Source organism: Hyperolius riggenbachi, chromosome 5 (assembly GCF_040937935.1).
Source record: "Hyperolius riggenbachi isolate aHypRig1 chromosome 5, aHypRig1.pri, whole genome shotgun sequence".
NCBI lineage: Eukaryota > Metazoa > Chordata > Amphibia > Anura > Hyperoliidae > Hyperolius > Hyperolius riggenbachi.
In genome coordinates this window covers 42,124,185-42,147,719 of record NC_090650.1, presented here as the reverse complement: position 1 = coordinate 42,147,719, position 23,535 = coordinate 42,124,185, and the positions used below count along the sequence as shown (strand labels likewise).

At 43.0% G+C, this 23,535-nt stretch overlaps 1 protein-coding gene across 3 annotated transcripts in view; it reads left to right on the top strand.

Annotated features, from left to right (window-relative positions):
* The window catches only part of TRDMT1 (tRNA aspartic acid methyltransferase 1), a 59,564-nt gene that overhangs the window by 15,875 nt on the left and 20,154 nt on the right, over positions 1-23,535 (top strand). For all 3 annotated transcript variants that reach the window (XM_068235554.1, XM_068235553.1, XM_068235555.1), the window contains exons 3-5: positions 14,506-14,582; positions 19,309-19,380; positions 22,597-22,662. In XM_068235554.1, coding sequence (XP_068091655.1) covers positions 14,545-14,582; positions 19,309-19,380; positions 22,597-22,662 — 176 coding nt within the window. In that variant the 5' untranslated portion in view covers positions 14,506-14,544. The remainder of the gene's footprint in view (positions 1-14,505; positions 14,583-19,308; positions 19,381-22,596; positions 22,663-23,535) is intronic.

Here is a 23,535-nt window from a genome sequence, read left to right as displayed (position 1 = left end):
TAAACGTGTACCTGAGATGGGGCAGAAGAGAAAAATTATACGTACATGGGGTTTCCTCCAGGCTGATCGCCCTCTCGCCATCCTCCGCCACCTCATGTGCAGTTGGCCCCAGACCGGCGGACTTGCCGGAGCTGATTGCGGAAGATATAGGAGTTGGAGAAGGATGGCAAGGGAGCGATCAGCCTGGAGGGCACTGGAGGAAGCCTCAGGTGTGTATACATTTTCTCTCCCCCGTCATCACAGGTACACTTTAATCAGGAGTGGGTGTTTACACATTCTGACAGGTTCTCTTCTAATAGTTCCCTATCATGGCTTTATCAGCAGTCTGTGAACAGGATGGCAGGTCAGAATCACACCATTAAAACGGCTCTTATGGAGTCCGGTATATTTTTCTACAGAACTGCAATAATTATTTTAATAACATTTCCTTTGTACTAAGCGAGGAAATGGACCAGTATTTTCTTTAAACACTAACAACCTATTCTTCAGCTTCCTGTTTTCCACTTCGGCAATATTTTCATGTGTCATATAAATTATCATGATTCCCAGCCATTTAATCTCACTGCTGACTCTTTTATCACTACTAACCAATGACTTTTCATCATGGGGCGATTAGATTGTATCTTTGGTCCACTCTTGACTTTTTTTTAATTGGGTCTTTGACTGCTGAGCAGTTTGGCAGAAACACGTCAATGCGGGCACCAGACCCAGCATGGAACCAGGGGTGTATATGGGCAGAACAGGTGTGCACTTTATTTGGCTTGAAGACGGGCTGTACGCCTGAAACAGCTCTTGGCCGTTGTCTGTCGCCGTGATGTTTGGACTTTCTATATGATGGTGACCTTTGTATACCCGACTGCTATAAAATACTCTGTCTGCTTGGGGACTAGGCTTTTGATGGACATTGACCGTCTTTGGCGGTTATCGCATTGCTGGATTGTCCCTGTGGCGGCTCACGTATTTTAATGTTTTTGATGTTGAAGATTTTGTAATAAAGATTTCTATGAGTTTTGGAAGAAATCCCTGAGTCTGCTGGTCCTTGTGGAGTTTATACTGGGTGTCCAACCTGGTGCTCTGGCAGACTGCCCTTGCACCTCAGTTTATGCTGTGGGGGAGTGCAGCCTGGAGACCACACTTGGACATTTATATGAGCAGAACATTCATCGTTAGTGCCTCGCCTCCGCGTGTGGACGAAGGAGATGTTGTACTGAGACCCCAGGTGAGGATAAATCAAACACAGAGTGGTAGGATTCTGCCCACCTATCAATATTACAGCCAGACAAATGGGCATTGGTAACAGGTGGGTAAGTGGTGTCACTAGGCTGACAGCAGTGCAAGGTCCTGTAAGCAAGAACCTGGAACATCTTGCATTTCATTTTTTCACAATAATCCAGTGCTTGGGGAGGGGGGGAGGCACTGGATCCTGTTCTCAAGGTAGAATTAACATTCGATAATCAAGGGATCGAGAAACTCACACACGGTGAGGGGTATGTGCAAATATGCAGCAGCACACTTAGAGCATACTCATTACAGCATGTGAGTGGCCCTCAAGGCCTTTATTATTGATTCTACCTTCAGAAATAGATCCAGGAGGCTACACGAAAGTTTGGATTATTATGGAACGGGGGCGTAACTAGAAATTACTGGGCCACCTGCAAAACTTTGGATGGGGCCCCCCCTCTGCCAACACCCCCCCCCCCCCCCCCCAACAGAAATTGGAAAGACAGATAGATGTGCCCACTGCCCCCCTCCCCCCCCCCCTCCTGCTGCTAAAAAATGGCCCTGGATGGGCCCGTAACCAGACTTCACCCACCATGGGCCCCCCTGCGCCTGCATCACTTGCAGGTGCTATTGTTATGCCCCTGTGATGGAACACATAAATACTTGAATTTCTGATTTTTAGGCTACGTATGATTTTGGATATCATTGACCATCTCTATTAACTATGATAGCTGCTAGCTTTGATTGGCTTTGAGTACACCTGAAGACATAGCTCCCAACTGTCTCTCTTTTGGAGTGACAGTCCCTCTTTGAGAACCAAAGTCCTCTGTCCCCCTTTCTTCCTCATGTGTCCCTCTTTCAGGACTGATATACAGATCTATGTAAACATGTATTTTTCTACTGAAAAATGTGCTTAATTGACTTTATTCCCATCCTTTAAATTGATATATTTCTTATTTTCCAATTAGAAGGAAAATTAATCAGCATAGAAAGGACTAGGCCTCAATTCACTAAGATCATGCTAGAGATAATAAAGCAAGAGAAAACTTACCTCCACACGTGAGAGAGTTATCTTACCTCTTCATTCCTTAAGTTACCTCTCCTGTAGTTAATTTACCTCCTCTGTAGTTCATTTACCTCCTCTGTAGTTATTTTCACATGCAGCTAATTAACAGCTTCTCTTTAACTCTGGAGTTATTTTAAGGATTGGAGAGTTAATTTAAAGACAGAAGAGTTAACTTTAGGCTTGCCTGAGGTAAAATGTTTCCTGAATACTACATGCCTTATCACCATGGTAACAACTCTAGAAGAGTTATTAAAGACAGGAGATACGTTTAGTGAATTGAGGACTTAAAAATAAAATGTTTCCTGAATACTACATGCCTTATCACCATGGTAACAACTCTAGAAGAGTTATTAAAGACAGGAGATACGTTTAGTGAATTGAGGCCCTAGTGTGGTTTGAATTATAAAACATATTCTTCTCATGAAATCTTGCACATGTGCAAGCACACATTCTTGTGCACTCACACATGTGCAGTACGGAGCGTCCCGTTTTTGGGAACACTCAGCCACCCGAAGATTGCCGAAGCTTCCTGCAGCAGTGAGCAGTCTCCGATCCATCAATCAGAGATTGCTAACAGGGGATCCGGCGCTGGAATGTGGGGATCTTAGGAGGAACGGGTAGGCTCTATAGGACCCAGAGCCTTCTCTCCATAGGCAAGTATCTGTTTTTTATTTGAATAACACTTCAGACTCACTTTAAAGAGAAACCGTAACCAAGAATTGAACTTCATCCCATTCAGTAGCTGATACCCCCTTTCCCATGAGAAATATTTTCCTTTTCACAAACGGATCATCAGGGGACTCTGTATGGTTGATATTGTGGTGAAACCCCTCCCACAGGAAAATGTGAGGACCATGGTCCTGGCAGTTTACTGTCTGTGAACCTCGTTGCATTGTGGGAAATAGCTGTTTACAGCTGTTTCCAACTGCCAAAAAAGCAAGCAGAATCTCCTTCCACTGACATCACCTCCCAGCAGTAAAAATGTCACCATGTGATAAATGTCAGAAAGTAAATTAGGGAGAGGAAAGGTTTTACAATGGGCAAACACTGACTAAATCATTTATACAAAATTTATTGTAAAAATGAAGCACTTTTTTATTACATTATTTTCACTTGAGTTTTCACTTTATGCATCAGAGCACTTTTTACCTCCCATTCATTAGCCTATAACTTTATCACTACTTATCACAATGAACTGATCTTTATCTTGTTTTTTCCGCCACCAATTAGACTTTCTTTGGGTGGTACATTTTGCTAAGAGCCACTTTACTGTAAATGCATTTTAACAGGAAGAATGAGAAAAAAATGGAATACATTCATTATTTCTCAGTTTTCGGCCATTCTAGTTTTAAAATAAAACATGCCTCCATAATTAAAACCCACGTATTGTTTTTGTCTATTTGTCCCGGTTATTACACCGTTTAAATTATGTCCCTATCACAATGTATGGCGACAATATTTTATTTGGAAATAAAAGTGCATTTTTTCAGTTTTGCATCCATCCCTATTTACAAGCTTATAATTTAAAAAAAAAATAGAAATATTTCATCTTTACATTGATATTTAAAAAGTTTAGAGCCTTAGGTAAATATTTAAGTGTTTTGTTTTTTTTGTTTTTGTTTTTTTATTGTAATGTTGTTTTTTTTGTTGTTTTTTATTAAACATGTCATGTGGGTATTTTTTGGAGGGTGGGATTCAAATTGTCATTTTTAAATGTAAATATATGATTATTTTTATATTTTTTTACATGTAGGTGTAGTTTTACTTTTTGGCCACAAGATGGCAGCCATGAGTTTGTTTACGTGACGTCACTCTAAGCGTAACGTACGCTTAGAGGGACTCTAGAGCCAGAAAAAGTGAAGCTTCCGAGAGAAGCTGTCACTTTTTCTGCGGGGGAGAGGAATCAGTGATCTGGAACCATAGCCCGATTCACTGATTGCCTGGCTAAAGAACCGCGGGCCGGGAGCACGCGTGCACACGCGCGATTGGCCGCGGGAGTACACATGGCCCCCTGGACGTAACTTTTACTTCCAGGAAGGTTAATTGGTTGAAGGGGCACTACAGCGAAAAACTGTAAAATTTTAAAATATTTGCAAACATATACAAATAAGAAGTACATTTTTTCCAGAGTAAAATGAACTATAAATTACTTGTAGAAATCTGACAGAAGTGACAGGTTTTGGACTAGTCCATCTCTTTATAGGGGATTCTCAGGGATAAATTTATATTCAAAAGCACTTAGTGAATGGCAGTTGCTCTGTCCAACTGCCAAAAAACTATGTAGCGAGCAGGGAAGCTGGCCAGCATCTTAGTATAAATCCTTTTTAGGGAATATCTTTATAAAGAATAAAAGCCTTCCTGAGAATCCCCCATGAAGAGATGGACTAGTGCAAAACCTGTCGTTTCTGTCAGATTTCTACTGCCTACTGTAAGTGACAGCAACATAAGAGAAAAGTAATTTGACTTATTTTATTCTGGAAAAAATGTACTTCTTATTTGTTTATGTTTGCACATATTTGAAATTTAATTTTTTTTCACCATAGTGCCCCTTTAAGGCCTGTGTGCCACAGCCAGTGGTACTACCGGCAAAGTCCTGAGAGATCAAGGTCACATCTATTAAATAACTGACTATTATGTCTGGATATAGTGATATCACCAACAAACATTAACCAAAGAAACTGCAAAAGATGGAAAGTTCTGGTGGAGACATCGAGTTATGCCAAGATGTTATCACAGACTAATACCAGAGTATTGCCACGTCTCAGCAGAGATTTCTCTAGGCTGTCCTGGTCCACAGAATTCTGATATGGGGTAATGAGATCTCCCCTGATACAAAATGAATGCTTAGAAACCTCTGCATATTACAGCACATCCCCCACAGAGAGGAGCAGACCATTGCAGCCGTGGGGGGAGTGGCTGTGGCCCAACTTCATTGCTTTCTTACCTACATTAGATGACTCTTCCCTCTGAAAGGGGGCCACAATCTGCCTGCTGCACATCATCAACTTTACTACTTGTAGACATGAAAAAAAAAAACAGACCGCACCAACTGCCATTATCTATAGCCACACCACCTAAGAATGCGATAGGCTTTTGTTTTGTTTTTTTGTTGAGATATACATATACACAGAGGGAGATACTGGATGCTTTGAAGTTGGAAAGAGCTGTTATTTCCCACAATGCAACAAGACTCACAGACTGCAAACTGTCAGGGCCATGGTCATGACATCACACTGTAGGAGGGGTTTCACTTAAAGAGGAGCTGTTAGGTATAAGGTCTCAGAGAAAATAAACACATATATCAGTAGCTAAATATAGGCTGTACTTACATTACATATGCATTTCACTGTCCACGTTTGGATTTCACAGAATTTGTATATAGTATATGCAGAGAATGATGCTCCTGACAGCTCATGGCAGGCTCCATGTTTGTCTGTCTCCTATGAAGCCAAATGTGTGGTCATGTCCTCCCTGCTTCCTGATCACAGAAAAGCTCGTACTGAATAACACTAGTGTGCAGTGAATATTAATTAGCCATGTGGCTAGGAACAATAGTGGACTCCTGCAGTGTACTCTGCCTGGAGATTTATCAGTGCTGTGCACTGGACTGAGTTACATGCTATTGTTACTTGACCCTGTAACTTCTCATTAGCAGCCCAGGGGAGAGCCCCAGAATGCTTTGCAGTATGGTATGCGGCTTGCGTCTTCTTAAGAGCTTGGGAATAACAGCTTTGCTGATAAGCACACATCAAATGTAAGAGATATTTTTATCTTCAGTAATGCCTTTTTGGCTTCCTTCTAAACTGTTTAACACAGGAGAATAGAGGTTTAAATTAGCTTTTGTAGCCTGACAGTTACTCTTTAAATATCAGCCATACAGACCCCCGTGATTATCTATTTGAGAAAAGGTGAATATTTCTTGTGGGAAAGGGGGTATCCGCTACTGATTGGGATAAAGAAAGTTCAATCCTTGGTTACAGCTCCTCTTGAAGTTCCTCAGTGGCTTCCAGTAATGGCTATGCAGGGAAGCAGGGGTTGTTATGGCTTCTTGACTCCTCCCACACATCTTAGAATAAAGTTACTTTCACAGTCAAACATGCAGAGCTGTTTGGTGGCTATCTGTGACAACAGCAGAGTAATTCCAGTCATGTCTGTCCAGTCCAGTTCCTTAAAGTGAATTTGAAGTGAGAAGAATATGGCTGCTGCCATCTTTATTTCCATTTAAACAATGCAAATTACCTGGCTGTCCTGCTGATCTATTTGGCTGCAGTAGTATAATAAGTATAATAACACCAGAAACAAGCTTGCAGCTAATCTTGTCAGCTCTGACAATAACGTCAAAAGCATCTGATCTGCTGCATGCTTGTTCAAGTCACACTGAAGCGATAAAAACGTATCATATAATGAATTGTATGTGTAGTATGGATAATGAAAAGAACATTAGAAGCAAACAAAAAAGTCTCATATTTTTATTTTTAGTTGTATAGCTGTTTTTCTATAACATTGCATAATTCTCTAATATTTGCAGTTTTCAAATTATAGTCTGTGTTCTAAACTATGAAACAGAGCAGAGCTAATTACCCTTTAATCTTCCTGGAAGCAAATTCTTAAACAAGAAACAGTGAGAGACAGGTTGAGATAAGTACTTCAGAAGACAGCACTGTAGACAACTCAAAGTTGCGTTGGAGAGCCCAGAGAAGCTCTTTTGCATAGATAACTGAAGTTTCTTAACTCTTCCTGTACTGGAAACAATAAGAGACTCATGTGTACTACTAATGTTCTGTTTCTTAGCTGTACTACACATACAAATCATTATCATATAAGTTTATTTTCACTTCAGATTCCCTTTCAAGGTCTATGGCTACAAGTATTAAGGGGCTGATACACTGGTCGATTTTAACCATCGATCGACTGCCGATTCGACCGCTCTGATCGAATCGGCTAGGAATCGATGCAGCAGGAAGCGTGATCGATCGGCCAATTGATTTCTTGCTCGATCGGTCTGGATGGAAAATCTAGGTCGATCAGCTGCTGGCAGCAGGTTGATGGCCCAAAGAATTGCATTGGATCGAATGGTGCAATAAGGCATTTCGATCGATTTTCAATAGATTTGATTCTGACATCTATTGGAAATCTGTTCCTAGCGTGTGGCACACATCAGATAGATTCCTGTCAGATTCGACTTGACAGGCATCTGAAAGAAATCTATCTGGTCGAATCTGCTGCAAATCTATAAGTGTATGGCCACCTTTAGAGGGAGAGAAACAGCTGGACAGCCAGGCAACTGGTATTGTTAAAAAAAGGAAATAAATATGGCACCCTCCATATCCCTCTAACTTTAGGTTCCCTTTAAAAAACTTGAACTATTTAGAGATGAATTGGTAAGAGTTTTTTGGGGGGTTTTGTGGAGACGCACTTCAAATAAGACATGTTCACACCTTCAATTAGGGCCCTTTTCATACTTTGAGGGTCCATTAAAGAGAACCTGAGGTGTGTTTAAAGAATGTTATCTGCATACAGAGGCTGTATCTGCCTATACAGCCCAGCCTCTGTTGCTATCCAAAACCCCACTAAGGTCCCCCTGCACTCTGCAATCCCTCATAAATCACAGCCATGCTGTGAGGCTGTGTTTACATCTGTAGTGTCAGTCTCAGCTGCTCCCCGCCTCCTGCATAGCTCCGGTCCCTGCCCCTGTCCCTTCCCTCCAATCAGCAGGGAGGGAAGGGATGCAGGCAGGGACTGGAGTTCTGCAGGAGGCGGGGAGAGCAGCAGACTGACACTATAGAGATAAACACAGCCAGCTCTGACAAGCTGTTTGTCAGCAGCGTGGCTGTGATTTATGAGAGATTGCAGAGTGCAGGGGGACCTTAGGGGGGTTTGGGATAGCAACAGAGGCTGGGCTGTATAGGCAGATCCAGCCTCTGTATGCAGATAATATTCTTCAAACCCACCTCGGGTTCTCTTTAACACTAGAAACGCTTTTCTGAGCGTTCTGCGATTGATTAGCATTTTTGAAAATCGTTCACTTCCATGAAAATCGCAGTAAAAATCGCAGGACACCGTGATTTAACTATTAATCGTGGTGCTCTTTTTGCACTGGTGCGATTAGATTTTAACCCAAACGTAAAAGTAGTGCATGCAGCATTTTTGCTGCGATTGCATTCAGTTAATGGGAGCGCAAAATTCATAACAAAATGTCAGTACGATCCTCCATTTTAAAGAGACTCTGTAACAAATTTTTCAGCCTTAGTTCTTCTATCCTATAAGTTCCTATGCCTGTTCTAATCTGCTCTGGCTTACTGCAGTCTTTCCTAACTGCACTGTCTCTGTAATAAATCAATGTATCTTTCCTCTGTCCTGTTTGTCGGGCTAAAGCTTTGGTTGTGTGGAATGTGCAGGGCTGCTTGTGATTGGTAGAAGCGATACACACCCTCTGCAGGCCCCCTGCATACTCTGAATGACTCACACACTATGCTTAGCTGAGCCTATTAGAAGCTGGTTAGTTTGTTTGTAAACACTGCCTAAAACTGTTAATTACAAGCCAGGATTGCAGCAGAGAGTGGCAGAAACAGCACAGAGGGGCACAGGAGAAAATAAGGAATAGAATGGTATGCTTTTTATTGTAAGAATATTAGAGTACAGATTCTCTTTAACATACTTCCTATGGTTTTTGTTCGGTTTCTTTTCTTTTTCTTTTTTTTTTAACTGTAGGAAATCACTGTCGCATAGTGAAAACTTGCCTGCTCGGTAAGAATAGAGACAGTCGCGAACGCAACGCGTATGCGTTACTGATTGTGATTTTCAGTGTGAAATGGCTCTTAGTGTCGCCCACCAGACTTGACCTTTGCTTTGCAGGCGATGGTGTGTGGAGTCAACGCTGTACATACGCGTCACTCTGAAGGTGGGGAGGAGCAAACATTCAGCACTCTTCTGGTGGGCGGGGTTTGCTGAGATGGTCTGCCACTTGGAAAATTTGGTGCCGTATTATGTTGACTCCCGGCAGAGAGGTCCACGACTGGCTGGCTGTGTGGAATTTGAGCTGCATACTCACCTGGCGATGCAGGAAGATGGATCAAGCGACGTCTCCATCTGGGTCCTACGTGCAACATCACGCAACATTACACAACATGCGCGAACAAGACTTCAAGTGATCGCGGTACTTTGCGCAGGAGTCGTCAGGGATCTCTAAAGATCCAAACCGCCCTGACGGTCGTCATCGCCACAGAACGCTAAGAGACTTTCATGTTATCTTGCGCCTGTACCCACATCACTAGGTAGCGGAAATGAGCGCTTGTCGCTCAAAACATCGCCGGTTGGCAGAAAAATTGCAAGCGGAGTATGGAGCTTTAGGGCCCGTTTACACTAGAGCGGATCTGCATGCGTTGTCCGCATGCAGATTCGCATAGCCAATACAAGTGGATGGCCCTGTTTCCACTTGTCAGTTTTCCTGTGCGTTTTTCTGTGCAGGATTTTTCTGCACGGTAGAGCCATCAGAATTCGCTTGCGTGTGGAATGCAGGCGAATCGCACGCAATGTATTTAATAGGGAAATCGCATGCGGTTTTGGCAGGCTTTTTTTCCCGCGATTTCGCGTGCGATTTCACATATAAACGAATGTAAATTCACACAGGCAGTGACATGGTTAAAATCGCATATCCCTAACCTAGGCGAAATCGCGGCAAAAAAACACATGCGGAATCGCATACGCATGCGATTTCGTCAGCAGTGATTACCGCCGATTCCGCACTAGTGGAAACGGGCCCTTAGGGCCCTTTTCCACCAGCGCGTTTGCGCTGGCTGAATCGCAAAAATGCAAACCGCTAGCGATTTTACAATCGCTACAGTTTGCTTTTTAGCATAGGAATCGCGGTAGGTCATTTCCACTACCGCGATTCGTTTTTGCCGGGAACGCGAACGCGCGGCGGAACGATATTTGCCGCGATTTTGCTATGCAGTGCATAGCATAGCAAAATCGCGGCCGCGAACGTCGGGGAATCGCCGGTAATTGCGATTCAGCAATCGCTAGCGTTCAGCGTGAACGCTAGCGATTGCTAGTGGAAAAGGGCCCTCTAATTTTGTGTCTATGGGGCTGTAGAAATGTTAGTACATATGGAGTAGGCTTCAGCCATGTCACAGTGACATGCAGTGAAAACAGTGACTTCAGTCATTTATATACCCGTCTTATCGGGTAACCTTTGCACACAGCTAATCCTGCTGATTACATTATTCACTGAACTGTGTTTTCCCAGCAGACTGTTACTAATTGATTGTACCCTGATATTATCTACATAGATCTTATAAAAGCTATAATCCTGCTCTGATACTGATATAATATACTCCATTTATGAGGTGCCGATAAATCCTTCTATATGGTATTCTGATGTTAGAATCTCCTGTTTGGTCACGTAGCCTGACTGCACTGCCCGAGGCAGCTAGATTTTAACCTTTAAATACAAAATAAAGGAGGAGGACAAGAAAAACAAAGAATATTCCAAGAAAAATCTTATTTAGGAGTGGAACTATATCCAGTTATTTCTCCCATCAGTCTTTAAAGGGAAGGTCCAAGCAAAAAAAAAAAAATGAGATTCACTTACCTGGGGCTTCTACCAGCCCCATGCAGCCATTCTGTGCCCTCATAGTCACTCACTGCTGCTCCAGTCCTCCGCTGGCAGCTTTCTGACCTCGGAGGTCAGGGCCAAATTGCGTACATTTTTACACATTCCCGCTAGTGCAGGAACATTAACACATACATTTTTACGCGTTAGTGGTGAAACGCGTAAATTTTTGTTCCTGCACTAGCTGGAATGCGTAAAAATGTATGCAATGTGGCCCTGACCTCCGAGGTCAGAAAGCTGCCAGCGGGGGACTGGAGCAGCAGTGAGTGACTACAAGGGCACAGGATGGCTACATGGGGCTGGTAGAAGCCCCAGGTAAGTGAATCTCATTTTTTTTTTTTTTTGCTTGAACCTTTCCTTTAAAGAGGGATTGTCAGCCACAAAATCAAATTCCATTTACCTGCTGCTCTGTGTTCATTATGCAGTCTACAACCTGGCCCTGCATTGGAAGCACTGCAATTTATTCAGAAATGTTTCTGCTGTAATAAATCGTATCGCAGTCAGCCTGGCTTTAATTTTGCCATTGCCAACGAGAAGGAAGCTTGTCATCACCCCTCCCCTCTTTCCTGCTCCTCACTGATTGGCTGAGGACAGTTCAGTGAGCTGCTGAAATCTGATCTATGTTGTGTTCACATGTGTTTGCAAAGCAAGCTAGCTATGACTGTGCAGTTTCTAGGAGGAAATGTCAGGAACAGTCAGTCTGAACAGTCAGAGGGAATCAAGATGGGAAATGCGCGGAACAGAATTCTCTTTATTTACTATATGAAATTTACTGAAATCAAAACGTTGACAGTACAATACATCTTTTATGTAAGTAGAACGAGTAGTTATCTACTTATATATGTGTTTTTTTCCCTGGAATAGTATGGCTGTTCCTGCTGCTTTAAGTGCATTGGTCTAGAAATTGTAACCTGTTCTTTTTATTTAAAGGATACCGGAGGTGACATGTGACATGATGAGATAGACATGGGTATGTACAGTGCCTAGCACACAAATGACTAGGCTGTGTTGCTTTTTTTCTTTCTCTGCCTGAAAGAGTTAAATATAAGGTATGTAAGTGGCTGACTCAGTTCTGACTCAGACAGGAAGTGACTACAGTGTGACCCTCACTGATAAGAAATTCCCCTTTTTTATCTCTTTCTTGCTCTCAGAAGCCATTTTCTGCTAGGAAAGTGTTTTATGGTTGGAATTTCTTATCAGTGGTGGTCACACTGTAATAACTTCCTGTCTGAGTCAGAACTGAGTCAGCCACTTACATACCTGATATTTAACTAGTTCAGGCAGAGAAAGAAAAAAAAGGAACACAGCATAGTTATTTGTATGCTAGGCACTGTACATACACATGTCTATCTCATCATGTCACATGTCACTTCGGGTATCCTTTAAATGGAACCCGAGTTGAGAGACATATGGAGGCTGCCATATTTATTTTCTTTTATACAATAACAGTTGCCCAGCTGTCCTGTTCATCTATTTGGTCAGTAGTGTTTGAATCACACACCTTAAACAAATATGCAGCTAAACTTGTCAGAATTTTGTCAGACACATCTCATCTGCATGCTTGCGCAGGGTCTCTGGCTAAAAGTATTAGAGGCAGAGGCAGTAGGACAGCCAGGCAGTGAACATTGTTTAAAAGGAAATAAATATGTCAGCCTCCATATGTCTCTCACTTCGGGTTCCCTTTATGGGGATACTTCACTTTCCATTAAAAAAATGCCATAAATGTGTACCATGCTTTTGCAGTTTAATATGAATATACATACGGTATTTTTTTTTTTTTTTTTTGCATTTCCACACTCCATGTTGCACTAGTCTACAGTACAGACAATTCAGGTAACAGCCTCCCTGCACGGCAAGAACAGATGTTGCTTGTTTTCCCCATCTGAACATTTTAAATATGGCAACTGTCAGGAAGTTGTTAAACAGCATTTTGCCCTCTTTAAATAGAAGGTATGTGTGATAATTTAAGTTGGAGCGAGCTCTGAGGTGTCCCTAGGGCCCTTTTACACTACCCTGCGTTTTGCGATCTGATTTTGATTACTAACGGACCACAAAACGCAGGGTACAGTAAAACTAATGAAAACGGCAGAGGCCATTTCCAGTAGTGCGATCCGATTGCATTGCGATTTTCGCCCGTGTGCAATCGTGGTCCTGACGCATTTGGTATACAATTGAGCTCTACTATACTGAGTATAGAAGCTCTATCGCAATCGCATTAGTGGAAATTGGTTTGAAACTCGATCATGTTTCATCGGGGAAAAGAGCCTTGAGTGCATCACTGTTTATTATGTAAATAATCGTTTGCTGACCCTGATGGCTAAACACACCTCTGGAACAAGTGTCAGGAAGTTCTGACACTCCCAGTGTAGACAGCCTGTTTCAGTCAGCATGGATTAGGTGAGTATTTGAAGTCTGCACGGTAGACAGCCTAAATTAATGTTTCATGAACTATAACAACATGCAGTTCTGATCTGATAGGATGGCTTATTCCTCAACACATCTGGCATTTTGCTTTAAAGTAGAACAGAACTCTTGCACAGGACAGAAGGAAAGCACAGAGAAATGCACCCTGTATGTATGTTGAGAGTTTAGCCTGTCTAATTGCCTCTCATTTGTGCCTAATCACAAGTTGATTGTAATTTGACCGCTCCCCTGTGTCACATGACTACCACGGCAGATAAGCTCATTTGAAAGTACAGGATATTAATATGTCTGCTTCCATGAATCAGGAAGTAGAAACAGTGCAGATCTATATTAGGATTTGTATCAGCTGTAACAAAGAAATCTTTTATATTTTTGAATAACGGTTATTATGCTGTTGTTTAGAGCAGAGAGGACACTCTGAGTTCAGGTCCACTTAAAAGTGTACCAGAGACGGGGGGAAAAGACGTTTTATACATATCTGGGGCTTCCTCCAGCCCCATGCTCACGGATCGATCCCTCGCCGGCCGCCGCCGCCACCCTCCGATGTCTGCAGCTTCTGTACCAGGACCCATAACTTCCTCCAGGCACGACCAGTCTGTGCAAGAAAAGAGCGCACTTCCTCTTGCACAGACTGGCGGCAACTGGAGGAAGTTACCGGAGCTGTAGGCAGCGGAGGGCGGCGGCGTGGGAGCGATCCGTGCATATGAAACTGGAGGAAGCCCCAGGTATGTATAAAACTTTTTTTTTTCCGCCGTCTCTGATTTCCTTTAGGCCCCATTAACATCTAAAAGCGCAAAACACCAGCGCTTAGCACTAGCGTTTCGCTCTAGTGATTTTACCGTGATTAGTGCAGGAAAAATCACTGGCCACTTCCGCGATTTCAGAGAGATCGCGGTCAGCGCTTTATAAGCACTGTACCGCGATCGCTCCAGAGTCACTCCAAAAATGATGCAGGTGTCGCTTTTGGCGCTAAACGCAAAATGCCAGCGATCGTCGCCAATCGTGGCAGTGAGAACACTGCCATAGGGTAGAATAGCACTAGCGCATTGGTAATCGCCCTAGTGTGAATGGGCCCTTAAGTGTTGTAGAAGTTTATGGTCTCTGTGATCCAGATACACTTCAGGGCTGCACTTCCATCCCTGCCTGTGACTCAGCACGCTCTTTCCTTCTTTTGTATTAGGGAATAACGCTGCAAGAACTGGATTCCTTATCTTTTGATATGATCTTGATGAGTCCGCCCTGCCAGCCATTTACACGGTATGTTTGGGAAACCAGAAGAATCACTCCGACCTTTTACAAATAAAACAATGGCAGAGATTCCGGGCGACGCAGGATGGAGAAGGAACAGTAGCAATTTACACTGATTTATGTGTGTGTATAAAATATACTGTATATAGCGCTATATATGAGCGGCTGGATAATGTACTGGTTAAAGACATGACCTTTAACATGGGAAAACAGTGTTTGAATCCTGGGTAAGCCAGTTACCTATTAAAGTGAGCCTCAACTCTTGCACAGGGCAGAAGGAAAATATAGAGAAATGCACCCTGTGTGTATTTAGAGAGTTTTACCTCTCTCATTCCCCCTCATCTGTGTCTAATCATAAGTTGTAATTTGATCTCTCGGCTGTGTCAGCTCAGGAATCTCTTCTGCCACAGCAGAGCAGCTTATTTGTAAACACAGAATGTTAACCCTATGTCTGCCCCATGAAAGCAGGAAATAGACACACTGCAGATTTATTGCAGGATTTGTATCAGATTCAGCTGTAACAAAGAAATGGTTTTCTGTAAAGGTTATTATGCAGTTACTTATCTTTTAGAGCAGGAAGGAAGTTCTGAGTTCAGATCCACTTTAAAGTGAATTGATAGAGGCAATATGGACATACAGTAGCTTCAGCTATACTATATAAAGAAATCACATTGTGGAAAAATGAAAGCAAACCACAAGCGATAGTAATCCTAAAGGACCTTAAAGGGCTGAAAAAAAGTTGCTAGGATTTGAGGCTGTTAAAAAATGTATAATATATGAAGTACAGTATGCTGAGCGTCAAATAATTTGTTCATACACAGAGCTAAGTATGCTCTTAATATACAGTATAGAAATCTAGAAATCCCCTCCCCACCAATCCATGAGCCTTGTTGCCCAAAATGTGGTCTTCAAGTGAACCCGAGGTGAGAGTGATATGGAGGCTGCCATATTTGTTTCCTGTTGGTCTGTTTGGCTGCAGTAGTGTCTGAATCACACCAGAAACAAGCATGCAGCTAATCTTGTCAGATCTGACAATAATGTCAGAAACACCGGATCTGCTGCATGCTTGTTCAGGATCTATGGCTAAAAGCATTAGAGGCAGAGGATCAGCAGGACAGCCAGGCAACTGGTATTGTTTAAAGGACAACTGAGGTGACATGATGAGATAGACATGGGTATGTACAGTGCCAAGCACACAAATAACTATGCTGTGTTCCTTTTTTTCTTTCTCTGCCTGAAAGAGTTAAAAATCAGGTATGCAAATGACAGTTTCTGCCCGGGTCGGACTGGGTCAGACTATAGCATAGCCCTCTCTGATAAGTAATTGCAGCCATAAAACACTTTCCTGCCAGTCAATAGCTGCTGAGAGCAGGAAAGAGATACAAAGTGGTCAATAATTCATGGATTTGAGCTCTGGCATACTTCAGAGAAGGCGAGATTTAGTAGAGACAATTAAACAGTAATATGGCAGCCTCCACGTCCCTCTCACCTCAGGTTCCCTTTAAGGTTGCCTGCTTATTCCATTGTGTATGGGAATGCCCAGCTATATCGATATTTCGGGATGCAGTCAGTCTTAATTAAAAATAAATGTGGAAGGACAGTGATAAGGGAACTGTATCTTCAGCTTTTCAATATTGGCATTCTGAGAAGATAGTATCCTCTAGAGACAGACCCATCACTCTGATTCATCCAATCCTCATGGCAGCCACAACAGTCATTCTTAGTAAATGGATTCATCCAGTCAAACCTTCTTTGGGAGAACTTTAACAAAGAACTAAGATTTCTGTTTGATAGAGAAAACGTGAACACGTTGGGACACAAAGAAAAGCAAACTGAAACATTTTTCTCTAATGGAGATAGTTTATTGTGTATTATTACAATGGAAGGAAAATAAATATTATAAATATACTGGATGGCCTTGTACAGAGCAGCTGAAAGGCACCCCAGTGAGCTTGGAATGCAGAACTCATTAGATGGTATGATTGGAGCGTCAGCTCTTTGTGTGTGACAAATGGAGGGGTAAAGCATTTCAGAAACACAGTTGGCATGGTGGGGAGAGATGGTAGGAAACAAATGTACCCATGCATAGTGGTCAGAATTGTTGTATTAGAGAGTGGAATTAAAGGGACACCGAACAGATGAATAAAATGAGAAGCTGAACTTGCCCCGGGCTTCGTCCAGCCCCCCTGTAGCCTGCAAGGTCCCTCTGCGTCCTCTGGCTCTCCTCCGTGGTCCCGCTTGAGGCTCCATTAAAGGGGTTCTCTGGGGGGTGTTGAAAATAAAAACAGACACTTACCTGGTGCTTCTATCGGCCCCCTGCAGCTGTCATGTCCCACGGTCCTCCAACGAGCCGACATTCCCCGGCGCCGGGCCCGGTCTAACGCGGCATCCCATCCAAATGCTGCTGCGCAGTACAAGAAAACTCCGTACTGCACTGCGCAGTAAGCTCCCGATGACGCGAACGGGAGCGCACATTATTCATCTTGTTAGACGGATAATTGCCCGGTGCCGGCAGCGGGGAACAGGTGATTGTAGGAGGAGGGCACGGGACATGACAGCTACAGGGGGCTGATAGAAGCCCCAGGTAAGTGACAGATTTTATTTCCAAATCCCCCCCCCCCCCGAGAGCCCCTTTAAGTCGCAGGCATACGCATCCTGTCTGCGCACCCGCCTCGATCACGTACCCATCACCATAAGCGTCCTGCGCATGCGCGGTTCCTGAAAGACTGAACCCCACGTGCGCAAGATGCTTATGGCAACAGGCGTGTGATTGAGGCAGGCATGCAGACAGACTCTCGTACTCTGGTTAATCTCCTAGCCCACAGGTGTCAAACACAGGACCTGTGGGCCAAATGTAGCCCACTACACTATTTTATGTGGCTCTCCAGAGCTTGATTGTGAACAGTAAAAGAAAGAAAGACATGAAGAGAACCCGCCTATGCTGTATATGTGCTCACAGCTAACAGGAAGTTACAGCCTAGTAGGACGCCCACACGAATGCACCCCCCACCTCCAATTGTGATTGGTTGTATGTGGGTAGGGGAGAGGTCCACAGCTGGTGCACACATGCAGCATGCATATAAAAGCACGGCATCTTTGCCTTTCCCCTCCGTATCTCCGAAAGCAGCCAGAAAGCTCTCTTCTTATGTAAAATAGCTGCTTAGAGTCACCAACCACCCAGAAGAGTACAGCAGTGCAGTGGCAACATACAGGTATTGCACCTGACATTTTAGGGTGCCACACCCCGTGCTAGCCACACTGATCCTGCTGCCATGTTGGTCCCAATACCACTGATATCCCCTCTCTGGGCAGGTGGAATGACCGTTAACTGTATCATTTTGATACCAATACATTTTGGGTTATATTAGAGTATGTACAGTAATTATAATATTGGGTAGTTTGCTAATGATTAAAGTGGACCTCCGCTGTAAATTAAGTGAAAAAAGGGGGTGGCACTTACTATCACTCTTCCTTCTCTTTTTTTCTACCCTATGCAGTAATGGCTGCTTACTTCATTAAACATAAAGAAGCATTATGGTTGTTCTGAAATAGAACATGCTGTGGCTGGTACTGCTCTACTTCTCTCTTCACCTCTCCTCTGTGATAGGCTGGCTCAGTGGCACAGGTAGAAGCAGAGTACCTCTGTGATAGGCTGGCTTAGTGGCACAGGTAGAAGCAGAGTACCTCTCTGTGATAGGCTGGCTCAGTTGCACAGGTAGAAGCAGAGTACCTCTCTGTGATAGGCTGGCTCAGCGGCACAGGTAGAAGCAGAGTACCTCTCTGTGATAGGCTGGCTCAGCGGCACAGGTAGAAGCAGAGTACCTCTCTGTGATAGGCTGGCTCAGCGGCACAGGTAGAAGCAGAGTACCTCTCTGTGATAGGCTGGCTTAGTGGCACAGGTAGAAGCAGAGTACCTCTCTGTGATAGGCTGGCTCAGCGGCACAGGTAGAAGCAGAGTACCTCTCTGTGATGAGCTGGCTTAGTGGCACAGGTAGAAGCAGAGTACCTCTGTGATAGGCTGGCTCAGTGGCACAGGTAGAAGCAGAGTACCTCTCTGTGATAGGCTGGCTCAGTGGCACAGGTAGATGCAGCGCACCTGTCTGTGATAGGCTGGCTCAGTGGCACACGTAGAAGCAGTGTACCTCTCTGTGATGGGCTGGCTCAGTGGCACAGGTAGATGCAGAGTACCTCTGATAGGCTGGCTCAGTGGCACAGGTGTAAGCAAAGGACCTCTCTGTGATAGGTTGGCTCAGTGGCACAGGTAGATGCAGAGTACCTCTGATAGGCTGGCTCAGTGGCACAGGTGTAAGCAGAGGACCTCTCTGTGATGGGCTGGCTCAGTGGCACAGGTATATGCAGAGTACCTCTCTGTGATAGGTTGGCTCAGTGGTACAGGTAGAAGCAGACTACTCTTCAAGCCACTCTATGAAGCTCTTTCCACCTACAGATGACACAATCTCTTAGCAGTCTTTGCAAAGGCAGAAAACTGCCATGGCAGTTTTCAGAAAGGGGGTGTGGCTAACCAACAAAACCTGGATTTTATAGCACAAGTGGTCCGTTTTTAGACCTCTTTTCCTGCTACTCTGTTATATTTTCTGCTGGCTGAGTTGCTAGTGTGGGTCTTATTTTTGCACCGGAAGTCCACTTTAAGCTTAAAGATATTTTTATTTAAATGTGTTTATAAGTTTGCTGCAAAATGAGTAATGTATATTGCAAATCTTCTTTTCCCTTTTAGGATAGGCTTACAAGGTGATGTGACCGACCCCAGGGCAAAGAGTTTCCTGCATGTTTTGGAAGTCCTTCCAAGGTGCAATGTCTGCTCTTCAAGAGATAATATCATATTTGGCATGTAACAAAAGCAACTTGTTATTTTAAGTTATTTAAAGGCTGCTCCAATTGTGAAAATATATATATATATATATATATATATATATATATATATATATATATATATATATATATATTAGGAAATGAGATAACAGAAATGTTCTACTAGCTATTTCCATAGAAGCTGTGACCCTGTGTAAAATGTGAATAGAAACACAATGCCATGATCTGCAAATTATTTTAAGGAAACCCCAGGTGAAAATAAACTGAGATAAACAATTGTATCTATCCTCTAAAGGGGCCCATACACTCAGCCGATTTCTGGCCGATCGATCGATCAAAATTGATTGGTCGATTGCAAATCGATTGACCATTTGCGGCCAATTTCGATTGATTTCAATCGATCTGGCAGGCTGGAAAATCTAGGTCGATCTGTTGAGATTGCTTATCATTTTGCATTGGCCCTAATGGAAATCTGATGGCAAAAAATGCCATTAGATCGATTTTCAATAGATTTCAAACTGAAATCTATTGGAAATCTGTTTCTAGTAAAAAATGTTCCTAAACACATCAGATAGATCAGAAATCTATCTAATGATCTATTTGCTGCTAATCTAACAAGTGTATGGCAACCTTAACTCCTAAAAATTACTGTTTTTTTTAGAATTGTGCAGTTGTATTTTCAGTTTCAGCTAAGAAAATAATGTTTAATGTTTTATTGTCTCACTAGTAGACATAAGCCCGTTTAAAAAGGGGCTCTAGGTCTGTGTTTAAACCCCTCCCCTCCGCCTTCCCACCCATCCTCCTGTGACTGCCGCACATTCACCGCGCATGCCCGCCGTGCGTGCGCCCGGCCCCCTGTCTGTCCTGCTCCCGTACAACGGCTGTCCCTGCGGCACATGCGCAGTAGCACGCAGGGACACACATGGACATGGGACGCAGAGACAAAGGGGTTTTATTATAGAGGATACTGTACGCTGACAGTCTTTCAGTGTCCTAGAAGCTAAAATATATGAACTATTGACCTTTTTTATCTATCCCCTGCTCTCAGAATCTGTTCTCAGCAGCAAAAGAGCTTTATGGCTGTAATTCCTTATCGGTGTACATTTGCTATAGTCTGAGTAAAGGCTCATACACACGTCCAACATAACACACAACAAGCTGCACAACAAGTTGTTTACAGGACAAGTACGTACACACAAATGCCAACCAACTAAACAGCCAATTGTGCGTACAAGCTAAACGACAAACTGCACAACATGTCTGCATTCAAAAACAACAAACTTGTTCAAAAGACTTGTACACACATACTAGATACCTAGCACAGGCATAAAGTTACGTATCACTCAGATGCACTGTGGTGTCTGCCATTTCGCATATGAAAACTTGCACAAACCTACACTAGCAAATATGCCTCTGCATGTATTTAAAAAAAAACCTGAAGCGAAAATAAACTTGTGAGATAGTGAATTGTATGTGTAGTACAGCTAAGGAGTAGAATATTAGTAGCGAAGAAAAGAGTCTCATATTGTTTCCAGTACAGGAATAATTAAGAAACTTCAGTTGTTGTCTATGCAAAAGAGCTTCTCTGAGCTCAAAGAAAGATGATAAAGTTTTACTGCAGGGAAGTTCAAAGGGTCATTAGCTCTGCTCTGTTTTGTAGTTTAAAATACAGAGTGTGGTTTGCACACTACAAATATGACAGAATGATGCAATGTTATAAATAAACTGAAAATAAAAATATGAGACTTTTTTGTTGTTGCTACTAATGCTCTAATAATTATCCGTACATACAGTTCATTATTTTATTAGGGTTTTTCGCAGTTCAGGCTTGCTTTATTTACTTATAGCAAAAGTTTTATTCTGCTTCAGTGTCACTTTAAGCGCATGCACATACACCCAACCATGGCTACAAGGCCACAGCTGGAATTACAGAACGGGAGCACATGCAGGTAGCAGACATGCATCACTGTAAAGGTGCCCAATAACAGGACAATATTCTCCTCAGATGCGATCATTCGATCAGATTTGCAGGACAGTGCATAATCGGAATAACGGTCGTTCCCATAAATGGATCCATTAGGGCACTTTCTCTGAAGTATTCCCTCTCCCCTTCATGACTTCAGCCAGCACTGAGCAGGGAGTTAAGCTAGACATGCATGGGTCAATAATAGTCCAATAGGGCAAGTATTGATTTGCCCATCAGTCGGATATGTTGGGAGGGGGATAGGACAATATATTTTTTGAGAATTGTACCAAAGTGAATCAGCAGAAAAAGTTGATATGTGTACGCTGAGCTTAAAGGACACCTAAAGAGAAATATGGAGGCTATGTGTGAACAAGGATATATAATAGAAAGTATTTTTGAAGATACAAAAAAGTTTCAAGATGATCTTAAATTTTAATGTATCAAAAAGTTCTTTTGTAAGAACAGAATTCATAGATCTTCAAATGGATTCATCTTTGTAAACAACATCCCGTTATTAGATACAGAAAACATATGATGAAGTATGCAATGGTTTAGAAAGGCCTTTCTAAACCATTGCATACTTCATCATATGTTTTCTGTATCTAATAACAGGATGTTGTTTACAAAGATGAATCCATTTGAAGATCTATGAATTCTGTTCTTACAAAAGAACTTTTTGATACATTAAAATTTAAGATCATCTTGAAACTTTTTTGTATCTTCAAAAATACTTTCTATTATATATCCTCGTTCACACATGGTTATATTATTGGTGTTGTGGCGCAGCATTAAGGATATCGTTTTTGGTCTCCCAGTTTTCCCAATTACAGGGATATGGAGGCTGGCATATTTATTTCTTCTTAAACAATACCAGTTGCCTGGCAGCCCTGCTGGTCTACAGTATTTGGCTGTCCTGACGATCCTCAGCCTTTAATAATTTTAACCATAGACCCAGAACAAGCATGCAAATCCGATGTTTCTGACTGAAGTGTGATTGGATTAGCTGTATGCTTGTTTCTGGTGTGATTCAGACACTTCTGCAGCCAAAGAGATCAGCTGGACTGCCAGGCAACTGGTATTGTTTAACAGGAAATAAATATGGCAGCCACCCAGCAAATTTCCTTTACAGTATACAAAAACAAATGCTAGGCTGTAAGTGTCAGTACAGTTATTATACTTGAGTGGCAATACAACCGTGTATTAGTAACTTACAGACGTTTTTTACAGACTTCAGAAAACTCCCAAATACATTCTCCTGGAAAACGTGAAAGGATTTGAGTCATCTGAAGCTCGGTAAGATGACGCTGGAATGTAGACACATCTGCTCAAGCATTTGTCATTTGGTAATGTGAATCTGTGAACTGAAACGCCCCTAAGTTCTGTACACACAATAGATCAGTGATGGCTAACCTTGGCACTCCAGCGTTGCCAAAACTACAAATCCCATCATGCCTCTGCCTCCCCGAGTTATGCTTAGAGCTGTCCGAGTATTGCAATGCCTCATGGGACTTGTAGTTCCACCACAGCTGGAGTGCCAAGGTTAGCCATCACTGCACTAGATGAAACTCTGCCGAGAATTCAGTGTGTGTGTACAGCAGCCCCCGACTCCTCTCCACTGCTCCGCTAGTGATCTGCCCTGGTGGATCACGTTGGTTCCCTGGGGGGGAGGGGGGGCGCCTCCTCACCGCTGGTACTGAGCGCTAGCAAATGCACAGGAGCAGCTGACAGATGGTGAATTTACTGCCTTCAGCCTCCCATGTGACAGAGGGCTTACATGCAGAGTCTTAAAGGACACCTGAAGTGAGAGGGGTATGGAGGCTGCCATATTAGTATAGAAATCTAGAAACCCCCTTCCCACCAATCCATGAGCCTTGTTGCCCAAAATGTGGTCTTCAAGTGAACCTGAGGTCAAAGTGATATGGAGCCTGCCATATTTGTTTCCTGTTAAACAATGCCAGTTTTCTGGCAGCTCTGCTGATTTATTTGGCTACAGTAGTGTCTGAATAACACCAGAAACACCTGATATGCTGCATGCTTGTTCAGGGGCTATGGCTAAACGTAATAGAGGCAGAGGGTCAGCAGAATAGCCAGGTAACTGGTATTGCTTAAAAGGAAGGAAATTCATATGGCAGCCTCCATATCCCTTTGGGGTCAGTTCAGTTGTCC